The following is an 11,805-nucleotide window of genomic DNA, read 5'->3' on the forward strand; positions in this document are numbered from 1 at the left end:
GAAATTAGATCTCACCTGGGCAGCTGATATTATTACACTTCTACATATGAAGTTCCTACATTTAGAAGTAATTTTTTAAATCCTGAGAATTAAATCCCAACTCCTAATTTGACATTATTCAAGGGATTTGACCATCACGCAGTCACGGTATTGGAAACAAAGAAAATAATCACCAATTTATGTATGTGTTTCTGTCTTTCATCAGAGCGGATAGCTCATTCAACTTCATGGTCTTCTTCTTCATCTTCTTCCTTCAGCTGGTGCTGGCTATCATCCAGTGTTTGGGCATCAGCAACTGGGGCATGTGGTGAGTTGCAGTGAGCCATCTTGCCATAAAAAGCACAAAAAAGTGATTTGTACATCCATTGTGGAAAGCTAACGGTTTCGTGATACTGACGTCCAAATTGCTCACATTTTTAAACACGGGAAATCATGTAAAATGACGTTTCATGTTAATTTGTTCTAGACGCCGTCAAAAACTGAATTGCAAATTACCAGCATTGTTTACTGTCACATGATTAAAAGGAGAAGATGACCACTCTACAATATTATACAAATAAAGTAAAATTGCTAACCATATAGAAACAGTCAACTTGAAAGGAAACATTCCTGAAACTGAAAATTACACTCGCTGATAAAATTTCACTAAAATTGTTTCTCTAAATTAGGGTTTGAGAAAGTGAAAAACCGTTTTTTTCCCCCTTCACACAATTCAAAATACAACAGTATATGTGAAAGTGCAACAGCATATGATCAACACCATTTGTGCCCTGTTTATGTTCAACAATTACTGTATATGTGTTATGTTCAATAAACAAACAAACCAAACCAAACCAAACAACATCTCACGCTCACTCTCACAGCGCTCGTGATACTTTCTTTTGGATAGATTTGGCTAAAGCTTGATGCCTTGTCCTCACTAATCCTTCTCTTGTCACCCGACACCACATAGTGGCTGGATTGCTACGGTGACATTTTTCAGTTCCAATGCAGCCGCCGCCACAGTGATGCTTCTCACCACGCTGCTCTTAACACTGGTGACCGCCTTAATGGCATTGGTGCTCATCAAGGTGAGAGGTCTCACATACACATACAGTACTTACCCATAGCAGAGGTGGGGGACCAGGGTCATGTGACTCAATTAGACTAAAGTCACCAGTCTTGGGATTTGACTTGCTTGAGTTTTGCCACAGTACTTGGGTCTCCCTTGATAGTCAAGAATTGACTTGTAAACGTTGACACATGCAAACGGAGATGGTGGCGCTGTTGGACAGTCTGCGTTGGTGCGGCTGGATGGATGGCTTGTGGAGCCGTGGATGAGGAGAGAGGAGTGTGGGTGCGGATGCACATTTGGAACTAGAGTCGCCGCTTGGAATTGAAGCGGATCTACATGGGACAGGAGAAGTGAACCAATCTCTTTTTTCGGCAATGGACGCTACAGCTTCTTGTTTACTTTGAAACTTAGCTTGTAGCAGATGTGCACATTTTGAGCATGACGTCTGTGATGCACTGGTGAAAGGACGCTTTGGTTCTCTCCTCTTTCATTTAGAACTGCTTCAAACAACAAAGCGTATGCGGGAAATTTCCCCAGTGTGGGACGAATAAAGGATACCTTATCTTAAAAAGTGGTTGAGATTGCACGACTGTCCGTGTTTTTGTGATGTGTTTATTATTTTATTTTATGTCAACTCTTTTGTAAAGCGCTTTGTTACTGCTGCAGCTGTTGTGAAAGCCCGATATAAATCAGGATGTATTGTATTGTTCTGTACAAAATGATCACCTCTCACTGTTCTTCCACCTTCATAGGTGCACAGACTGTACCGTGGCAGTGGGGGCAGTGTGACACGGGCTCAAGAAGAGTGGGGCACCGGCACTTGGAAGAACGCGCCACCCAAGAGTGAGTTCAGCAGTGTTGACCAGATGGCTCAAGGCCCCACCTTGCCCGAGTACCCTGCAACCGTACCCAGTTATGTGGACAACCGAAGCTGGTAAAAGTCCAGCAACACCCCTCTCACCGAAAGAGACAGTTACAGGGCAATAGATGCAATTTTATTCCCTATCCACCCACACATCTTTGATGGAGGACAGTATTTTCTTTGTACGCATTTTTGAATTACAAGTGTTTAGTGTGGTGCCTTTAATTTAATTTGTTCTGCGGCCCTGCTCATACACCGAAATGAATGAAAATACAACCATTTTACATTAGCCTTAAAAAGAAATGGCTCACACATAATTTCATTTTGGGAAAAAAAATGCACCAGAAATTCATGTAGGCAAAGACTCTCCCTAATTTCCGCCATCGATGCAAGCTACATTTAGCTCCTCCCCAACATACAACAATGTTAGTGTCTGAGTTGCGATGTATCAGATCAACAAACATACTGTACTTATTTGACACCAATGAGTACCTTCCTTTGGCCCCATCTTGTGGCCTCTTAGAAACAAACATCACAAGAAATTTTCAAAAAGTGAGATTTTCAGGAAATTGGTGGGGGTAGAATCCAGAGGAAAAAGAAAACCACAAATAGGTAAAATTGTAAAGAGGAAAACACGAACAGGCAGCATCTATTATAATGCAGTCTTAAACAATGTTATTATGTATGTCAAGTTAAACTGGAATTTAATGAATAAAGACTCAAGGGTGAATCATTTTGGAGTGACCACCGTGTCGAAACCTACTGGGATGCTCATCTTTATTGAAAGACTCAGTGTCCGTGTGATTTTAACGTCGCGCAGGGAAAGTCTTCATCGGAGATTACTTGCGTGCTATAGTAGGAGCTCCTGTTGTGTCTCGCGACAGTGCCAACTGTGTACAACAGTAAATACAACTATACTACCGTTCGCCTAATAGCATATTTGCCCAAGTTATTATAAGACATTTTCCAAAACACACAACAAATTTAACGAATTGCCTCGATTCAACCTTTTTGGATTAACATGACCCTGATGACTGAGAATATACACTGACATAAAGAACAAAGTCAAATTTTAGCAAGCACATTGTTTTTTTTTTTGTATATTCCTATTGTGACAAGTTAAAAATTGCAATTTTTTTTGGTGTGTGTGTATAAGATTGCCATATTAATAAACAACAAATTTTGCTTTGAGAACCCCATCTCCCGATATTGTTGAAAGAGCGACACTTTTGACGGTGAAGCGCATGTGCCTTATCTACTGTATCATCGAGTCTTAAGACATCTGACTGGAGATTTGCTTTCGGAATATCAATCATGTGTTTTGCATGTGATGAATCGTCACTTGGACTCACTGAACTAAGTTAGTAAACAACGCTGGACCAGACCTTGTTTGCGATTTTCCATGTTTTGCCGTCTGCAGATTCCAGGTGGGCTTTACAAAGATTTGTTTCGTCCAGCTCTTGTGGCCTCTGGTGAAATTTGAGCTTCAATTTCAGTACAATGTATATGTTATTTACTGCATATGTAACAATGTATATAGTGCCTGTGCATTTGGGTTAAGACTGTGAATGTCATACTGGAAAACAAATAAACAAAACATTGAATGGAAAAGAAGATGTAATGGAAGGTTTCAACTGAACAGTCGTCTCAATTTGCCTTATATACAGTACCTAGACATCTATCCGGCAGAAGTGGTTATCATACCGCTATCTCCCTCACAGGTTTTGTGCTGTGGATTTGCATTGCGAGTGCTCAGGCGTCCTCTGGCATTCCAAAACCATGCATCTTAAACGTCCATAAGAAACAGAATTTTGGATGGAGTTCTATAGCACTTGCACAATGGTAGTTGAAGTTAAAGAACCCTTTAGCAGGAGTGACTTTCAGTGTGAAAAATGGCTGAGTCTATCGCGAGTGTCTGTGTCAGGCTGGAAACAAGCTGGTTATTTCCTGACTCAGAAAACAATTCTTAAAAATAATTAGAAGACATTACACATTGATTGCCACGTTGGAATGACAACTCTGCATTAAATATAAATAACATCGGAAAGAAACGTGTGGAATTTGTGGGCTCTATCTTGGCTACTGTCTGGGCCTCTGTTTGCTGCTGCTCTGCTTGTCCCTAGCAGGACTTGGAGTGCGAGCCACTTGTCACCTGGGGGCCACGCTGAGCTGGTCCCTGACAACAGGTGGTCGTGAGGAATGATGAGTGTTCACATAGATTGCACAGTGTGGTTCTAAAGGAATATGAATGAAAAAACACAGTCATGAATTCACCGGTGGAATCACACGTTCAAATAGATTTAACATACAATTGTCTAAAATGAACGTTCTAGACTTTCAATCTTGAGGCAACATAATGTCGTACGACTCACACAGTGAGCAAGAAGCGGAGTTTACGAAACTTCTCAGCCTTTTCAAGTGTCCAGAAAAAGAGAATAGATTTGTTCTCAAGCTATTTTCAGTCATTTTAATATGGTTATTAATACTGTATTTAAAAATAACAAAAGGTGTGGGGACCGAACAAGTTTATAAAAAAATTAAAAACTGACCATATTTGGACATATGGGGCTTCCGCCCGACAGCAGCAATAGTGAGATGGTGTGAGGAGTAGCTCACTTCCACAAAGTAGGGCCAAATGGGTGTTTCCTTTGACAATTCGTTTTTATTGTGCTGTAGAACTGCACATCATCATACTGAGAACTGTTTCTACCGACATCTGTGACATTAGGAGAAGCAAGCCCTGTGGTTGCTGCAATTTATGTTGCCGAAAGGAAACAAACACCCCGTGTGGTCCATTTTTTTGAAGGTCTCGTGCCTGTTATTGAGGCGACACAGGAGAGAACATGCCTGTGTTCTTGAACCCTCGGTTCCTTTTTGACTGAGCTGTTCACCCACAAAAACCAACAGCTCTCTCAGCTTCTGGTTTGTTATGTAAAGGAAGCTACCAGATAAAGAAGAACCTAAACACCGCGTGAAATGAATGACATTTTTTTAAATATGTAATTACAATGTTCTATGTACTTATGTTCAACTGCTTTTCACCATGTCAGTTTTTTTGGATTCTCTTTATTGGGGTGGAGCTAAAATGGCAGCGTGTGACACACTGTTAGGTTCGGCAGGACTCTTCCTTTTCCGACTAGAATTTCAGTGCCCTCGTTAGCTTGCAAGCTAGCTGGGGGTTAGCAAGAATAAGCCCCATGCCGATTGGGTGCAGTATATTCCAGAGGTCTTGAGCGGATATATTTTCCATCTAAATTCATGTAAGGAAGCGTAGTAGAATACCATATTGGTATTTGATTGACAGTCGAGTGGAGCATTGTCCGCGGCGTTTAAACAATAGCTTCATTCTTAAATGATTTTGAAACCTCAATTTATCGGCTTAGCATTTTTTGAATCATTGAAGTTAGGCGGGGTTGCTCAGAGCTACTTCTCATTGGTGTGTCAAATTTACAAGATGTTTATTTTAACTTAACAGGGACCCAGAAAGATGGAATTAGCAATTGGCAGATGAGGCTACCTTTGCGTCTACATCGTCGGATTAGAAGCACACACAGAATCAGCAGGGCCAGTATGATGAAGCCGAGCACTCCAACAGTGACCCACAGCCACCATGTCTCCAGCAGGGGCACATCTCCGGGAGGCACAGAAACACCCTCTGCAAGAAATATATGGCTAGATTGAAGTGCTTTGTACTTATACAGTACAAGACAAAAGTTTGGAAACGCCTTTGTATTGAAATGGTCTCAAACAAATTAAGAGGCCAAGAAAATCAAACTATTAACTCTTGATAATGCATAGCCGTGAACTGAAAGTCATTGCAGGTCATAAAGGAACATCCACATCACAAAGTTGACTGAGAATAGCAGAAGATGTGCAATGCTGTTGTCTAGGCAACGGGTCCGACTTGGAGAATCAAAATCATAAAAACATATTTTGATTAACATTTTTTTAAACCAAATATAAGTCTTTCAATAGTTCAATATGTCACCGACTTGACTATTTATCTAAAATTCTAGAGTTTTTTTTTTAAATCATGCAAAAACACGGGAATTTGAGTCTTTTTCCTAGCTTTTGAATGACACTGTACAGTGCAACGCCCAAAGCCAAAAAAAGAAAAGCTTGTAATATCCATCCATCCAATCCATTCTCCTCCACTTATCTGAGGTCAGGTCTCAGTGGCAGCAGCTTAAGCAGGGAAGCCCAGACTCCCCCCTCCCGAGCCACATTGTCCAGCTCCTCCTGGAGGACCTCGAGGCGTTCCCAAGCCAGCTGGGAAACATAGTCTCTCCAGCATGTCCTGGCTCATCCTCGGAATTCTTCCCAGTGGGACATGCCTGGAACACCTCACCAGGGAAGTATCCAGGTGGCACCTTGACATAATGCCCGAGCCACCTCCACTTGATCTTAGAAGGTACATACTGTACTGTAACTAAGCGGTGGACCAATGTTTTTTTTTAGACAATTTTGGTTGACGTGAGATTTTTCTTAGGTAAGATATATGCGATGGCTCAACAAAGGTTGGGAAACACCGGCATAAATTGACAGCTCTCCACAAACATCAACAGAAGCAGTATACACTTACGAACAACCACTTGTGTTCCACTACTGTCCAGAGTCCTCAGTTCCGGAATGTCCACATGGATGCGGCAAAAGTACCATCCGCTGTCTTGCTGAGTGACATTGGCTAAAGTATAGTTCAGCGATATCTCTTTTTGCTCGGTTTTGTTTGACATGTTGGAGCAAAAGAGTAGCTCAGAGTGGACCAACGAGGGTCTCGATGGATTAAAATGCCAGCAAATTCTGAATCTCTTTGATGTCCAGCTCTTCAGTCGGTGGCACAAAGTGAGGGAGGACCCCACGAGAACGTCCACTCTTGCTTGGGATTCATTCAGAATGGCGGAACACTGAGCCGCTGCTGCAACGTAAACTGCACAGCCATAACAGAAAAAAAAGAAGGGTCAGGTTTGATTTTGCAGAGCTTTATTTATTTTATTTTTTTGCAGTCCTAATAACTACAGACTAGAGTAATATTAATTTTGGGCTCTTCAACAGTTATTTTTATTTTGTTTTTCAAATTCAGTTAGTTTTATTATTTTTGAGAGAGGTTTGTCAGTTTTTATTTTTGGAAAATGCTTTGTGTTGGTTTAAATGTTTGTTTTTTTTAGTTTTTTTTTATAAGGGGTATTTGTTGCATGAAAGATTAAAAATGCATAAATAAGGTAAGACAAGATAGATGGCTGCATCGATTGACCGAGAGACGTATAGAAAGAATCTGAATCAATTTAGGGGATTCGTGCACAGTTTATATCTCCCTGTCTCACAATGTTTTTTTATTCTATATTGACCAGTATATTGGAAGTGATCTTTGTGATCACTTGGTTTCAGCCCCAAAGTTCCTATATCGTTGGGCGCCAATCAGCTAAACACACTTTTTTTCCTTTTTCTTTTTTTTTTTTTTGTTAGCCAGTTCAGAGCATTCATAAAATGTGGGACCAAATTGTTTTGCTAGCATAATAGTTGAGAGACATGTAATTTGATTTTTTTTTGCCAAGTATGGCCATCATTTAAGATAAAAGAGGGAAGCTGTTTTGTACGAAATTATTATTTTGTCATATTGCCAAATCGGTAGGAAATAATTTTGACTTTGCATTTAAGTACATTTTAGAGTCTGCACTTTTTACTCCTGATGAATTTCATCTGGACTTTTTTATACAAAATTTGCCAGTTTTTACACAAGTTATTTCTACTTAAGTAGTGAGTGCGAGTCACCTCTGCAAGGCTCAGAAAAACAGCATCCTCATTCATATTCATGTATGAACAATATAATCTTCAAAGTACCGAACATGCATATTGTGGGGTCACAAAACCAGGAGAAATCGATGAACAGAAAATGCAAGCGCCACACAGGAAAGCTAGTAAAGATTCGAACACCACACCGCCGAACTGTGTGGCAGACGTGCTAGCTACGAGACCACCTTTCGCCCTTCAACTTTTTCTCCAATATTTTCCAAGATAAATATTACTCCTATTAGCTGTTTTACTTACCAGTGAGTAGCATTAATGCTGATTGCACCAGTGACATTTTCATCGTTGTCTTCTTTTCCTCTCTGCAGTATAAACTCCCCTCAAGTACGACGAAATGAGGTGTGCACGAGTGGGTGGGAATTTTTTTTTCCACCCTCCACCTAACAGTGTCAGAGACTTACGCTGAGGTTGCTGCGGTGGGTACTGCAAAGTTGTTACACAGAAGAAGAAGCGAGTACTGTATATGCATTACTGTCATGACAGTGACACAACAGATGTTAATTATCTGCTTGTAACTAACTTAGAAGAAGCTGTCCCTGTTTACATAATAATGTGAATATATCCACTCATAAGTTGTAAGGCCGCATTGCTAATTTGGGATGGATGACGTGTGGCACATACAGCAAACCAGACCAAGAAAATTGCAAGATTATATATATTTTAAAAAACTCGTTTCCGCCCCTTTTTGTGGACCCTAGTAAGTCAAATCTGAAATTTATTGTGGTGGATACTGGATAGCATTAAATTGACAGTGGTGACCTCAATTTGAAACAGTTAGTCGGTAAGGAGAAGGCTTCAACAAAACCAACGCACCTTGCTATGAGTAGGCTATCATCCTTGTCGGCGTTTGGGCTACATTATAATTTGTACCCAGTAAATTGGACTAAGGCGGCCCTACCGGTAGTCCAGTGGTTAGCACGTCGGCTTCACAGTGCAGAGGTACCGGGTTCGATTCCAGCTCCGGCCTCCCTGTGTGGAGTTTGCATGTTCTCCCCGGGCCTGCGTGGGTTTTCTCCGGGTGCTCCGGTTTCCTCCCACATTCCAAAAACATGCGTGGCAGGCTGATTGAACACTCTAAATTGTCCTTAGTTGTGAGCGTGAGTGCGAATGGTTGTTCGTTTCTGTGTGCCCTGCGATTGGCTGGCAACCGATTCAGGGTGTCCCCCGCCTACTGCCCGGAGACAGCTGGGATAGGCTAAAGCACCCCCCGCGACCCTAGTGAGGATCAACCGGCTCGGAAGATGAATGAATGAATGAATGAATGAATAAATTGGACTAGTAGATGCCCAGCACTAAAACAATATGCTTGGTGCGGTATATTAATTCCAACGATATTTGACATAATCTGTCTGGACTGCACCGGAGGACATCATGTTTGATAAGACCAACACCACAGGGCTACCTCGCACTGTGACTTCGCCTCTGACATATTAGAGCTCTGGATGGCAGACACACTTCCATGTTTCGATTCATTACATTACATCAGGGGTCCCCAAACTTTTTCCTGTGAGGGCCACATAACTTTTCCCGTCCCTGATGGGGGGGGCTGGTGTCAGTTTGTAACATCAACGATCGTAGGGGAGCTTAAAAATTTTATTGTTTCCCAGAAAGCCACACAGAACCAAATAACCCTTTCCAGGTTATTTACAGAAAAAAAGTCAGGAAACAAATAATAACACTATTAATGAAATAAATAATAACTAAATAACCCTCTCTGAGTTCTTCACAGAAAAAACAGGAAATAAATGATAACTAAACAACTCTCTCTCTTTATAGCCCCTTGAAATCCACAAAAAAAGAGTTCTGCCATCTACGAGAACGCCATCTATCCGTAACCGTAGTTTGGGGACCCCTGCATTACATTTTCAGGGAGTCCCTGTAGTTGGAGTGACACCCTTGATAGCTGCATTATTCATACCATCTTTTGCTTTTAAAAAAATCTACTTCTAAAATAATTTTTAAAAACATTTCCTAGAAAAAACAAAACAATTTTTGTTAATGTCAATTTTTTTTTCTTGACTGCTCAGATGATCCGAATGAGCCCTTTTGGCGGATTGACAGCACTCCCACCACAAATTAGATGCAGGTGTCAAGCCTTTGTCTGTGATTGATGTAAGGGTTCCCCAGCTTGGTTAAAGGCTGTGTGCGTCTGTTCTTCCAGTCATCGCCTTTGCTGGTCTGCTACTTTCCTGGCCCTCTGTGTTATCATGGGGGTTCACCTATTTGCGGTTCTGCTGTGGTGTGTTGGAGCATTTCCTGGCCTTCTTGCGGTGCCATTATTGACAACTGTCACCTGTGACAATGACACCCTGGCAGCGGCGGCGGCTCTTGGTGTCCGTCACATCAATGGAAGGCAAAAGCATGGCTTCAGGTTCAAGCTGCAGGAGGTCCTGAGTAGCAAATATCAGAAGGTTTGTACTTGGCATTAGAATGCAGTGTCAAAAAACGATATCTGTTCTTGATTTTATTTATTTCATGTCCTCCTCTCTCTGAAGAATTTTTGGGATATCCAAAGCGGCTAACTTGCTGTCTGTCTTTTGACATCGCAACTCACTGAGGCATGCTCATTTTGATGGTGACCTTAAATGCTGCCTTCTAATATCTTAAAACAATACACGCACACAAATTGATATATTTTGACCTTTAATGGAAGCCATGGTGAGAAGATGTGACTCACGGAGGAGGGCGATGTTTTGGGTAATGTAAGTCCTGCATTTCCTGTACGATGTTTCCCTATCCAGGTATCGGGAGGTTGCCACATTGATGTCACTGTGAAGCTTGTGCAGACAAAATGTCACTTCACCAACCCCAAATCTGATGACCAATGTGAGCTTTGGCAACGGGACGAACGGGTAAATGGTCCCTTTTGGTTCTAAGAGATTACAGCTGCTCATGTAGGTGAAATGCTAACTGTGTTGTCATTTAGGGAGTCGTGGCCATGTGCAGCATCGAATTTTGGGTCATGTGGGGTCTGGCCGAAGTCATAAGACATGAATGCACCACCAGACCAGGTCACAACACAGAACCTCTTTGTCACATGCCATCCTCCAATCTGAAAATGAATTCAGTGGATCTTCAGTTCACTAATTTACTTAATTCTGAGACTCTTTACAAACTAAAATTTCACACAATCTAACTTTTTTGCTGCCAACTGAAATGTCACCTTTTGTACAGAGTTCACCAATGAGGAGATGGTGACCATTTGTCCCAGCTGCCCTGAGTTATTGGCTCTTGATGACCTGACCGCTGTGGAGGTGGTGAATGATGCTGTGGTCAAGTTCAACCGGGAGCGCAAACACCTGAATTACTTCACCCTGATGGAAGTGGCACAAGTCACAAAGGGGGTGATGACTGTTTTCCTTTCAGTTTCCTACATCACACCCCATGTCCTTGAAACCCCCTTATTCTTTTTCGCAGTACACTGCAAAAATCGGCACGATGACTTGGCTCAAGTTTGTCCTGGTTGAAACCACGTGTCCTAGAGGAGCCAGGAATACCTTTGTTGCTTGCGCACCTCGCTGTTCTGACATAGCTGTGAGTTATAGCGTTCATGCTAATGGCAGCCAGACGCGTGCGCTTTGTGGTTTTGATTTGGTTCTGAACATGATTGTTTTTCTCAAAGCATCACGCCTTTTGCCAAACAACCTATTACAATTTGCACAAAGAACTGGGACAACTTGAGTGCGAATTATATCCACCAAAAGTAAGTCAACAAGCAAAGCACTAAATCTTTTTATAGATGGCGCACTTCATTGTTCCTCTAATCCTCAGAATACAGCTACATATCCGACTGGCGTGCCAGAGCCCGTGTGCAAGCCCTTGTTCCACCAAAGTCCAGAAGCTTGCATCTGCAAGGACCGACTAAGCAAACCTGATCCATCTGTCCACCACATCTGTCCCTTTCCACTGAAATGATATCAACTTGTAAATAAAAATGTATACTTAAGTAATCTCATCCAAGAACTTAAAAAAATCATTTTATAGTTTCTGCATGTTGGGTTGGCTTTTTTCCGCTCAAATTTATTACACTGGTCTTTAAATCATTTGTGGACCACACTTGTAATTCAAAAAGCTCATTGTGAGG

At 41.6% G+C, this 11,805-nt stretch overlaps 3 protein-coding genes across 8 annotated transcripts in view; 2 read left to right on the top strand and 1 right to left on the bottom strand.

Moving 5' to 3' along the window:
- The window catches only part of scamp4 (secretory carrier membrane protein 4), a 103,545-nt gene extending 99,990 nt beyond the window's left edge, over nt 1–3,555 (top strand). For all 4 annotated transcript variants that reach the window (XM_052074885.1, XM_052074887.1, XM_052074886.1 and 1 more), the window contains 3 exons: nt 206–307; nt 953–1,070; nt 1,807–3,555. In XM_052074885.1, coding sequence (XP_051930845.1) covers nt 206–307; nt 953–1,070; nt 1,807–1,992 — 406 coding nt within the window. In that variant the 3' untranslated portion in view covers nt 1,993–3,555. The remainder of the gene's footprint in view (nt 1–205; nt 308–952; nt 1,071–1,806) is intronic.
- On the bottom strand, nt 3,001–8,134 carry LOC127606474 (uncharacterized). Of its 3 annotated transcripts, none has more exons than XR_007963794.1 (4): nt 7,962–8,134; nt 6,499–6,843; nt 5,434–6,319; nt 3,001–4,150 (listed from the first exon to the last, which is right to left on the bottom strand). XR_007963794.1 is itself a non-coding variant. In XM_052074895.1 (4 exons), the coding sequence occupies exons 1-4, from the start codon at nt 8,002–8,004 to the stop codon at nt 4,065–4,067; spliced, it is 612 nt and encodes a 203-aa protein (XP_051930855.1). In that variant the 5' UTR covers nt 8,005–8,125; the 3' UTR covers nt 3,001–4,064. The 3 variants fall into 3 exon arrangements, 2 of the variants coding, with proteins under 2 accessions (XP_051930855.1, XP_051930856.1); XM_052074895.1 differs by having other exon boundaries at nt 5,434–5,571; nt 7,962–8,125; XM_052074896.1 differs by having other exon boundaries at nt 5,434–5,547; nt 7,962–8,123.
- A 1,691-nt stretch (nt 8,135–9,825) lies between these two features.
- LOC127606458 (antihemorrhagic factor BJ46a-like) lies at nt 9,826–11,676 on the top strand. The gene is made up of 7 exons (XM_052074864.1): nt 9,826–10,132; nt 10,463–10,573; nt 10,648–10,732; nt 10,896–11,065; nt 11,139–11,255; nt 11,344–11,424; nt 11,493–11,676. The coding sequence occupies exons 1-7, from the start codon at nt 9,929–9,931 to the stop codon at nt 11,634–11,636; spliced, it is 912 nt and encodes a 303-aa protein (XP_051930824.1). The 5' UTR covers nt 9,826–9,928; the 3' UTR covers nt 11,637–11,676.
- The last annotated feature ends 129 nt before the right edge of the window (nt 11,677–11,805 follow it).

This window comes from Hippocampus zosterae, chromosome 8 (assembly GCF_025434085.1).
Source record: "Hippocampus zosterae strain Florida chromosome 8, ASM2543408v3, whole genome shotgun sequence".
Taxonomy (NCBI): domain Eukaryota; kingdom Metazoa; phylum Chordata; class Actinopteri; order Syngnathiformes; family Syngnathidae; genus Hippocampus; species Hippocampus zosterae.

Excerpts from the sequence above, each read along its gene's own strand:
- LOC127606474 (XM_052074895.1), bottom strand. The coding sequence starts at position 8,004 with ATGAAAATGTCACTGGTGCAATCAGCATTAATGCTACTCACTG. Across the intron at positions 6,844-7,961 it reads AGCATTAATGCTACTCACTG|TTTACGTTGCAGCAGCGGCT; the intron begins GTAAGTAAAACA and ends ATGGCTGTGCAG. Across the intron at positions 5,572-6,498 it reads TGGAACACAAGTGGTTGTTC|AGGGTGTTTCTGTGCCTCCC; the intron begins GTAAGTGTATAC and ends TATTTCTTGCAG.
- LOC127606458 (XM_052074864.1), top strand. The coding sequence starts at position 9,929 with ATGGGGGTTCACCTATTTGCGGTTCTGCTGTGGTGTGTTGGAGCATTT. Across the intron at positions 10,574-10,647 it reads TTTGGCAACGGGACGAACGG|GGAGTCGTGGCCATGTGCAG; the intron begins GTAAATGGTCCC and ends GTTGTCATTTAG. Across the intron at positions 11,425-11,492 it reads GCGAATTATATCCACCAAAA|AATACAGCTACATATCCGAC; the intron begins GTAAGTCAACAA and ends TCTAATCCTCAG.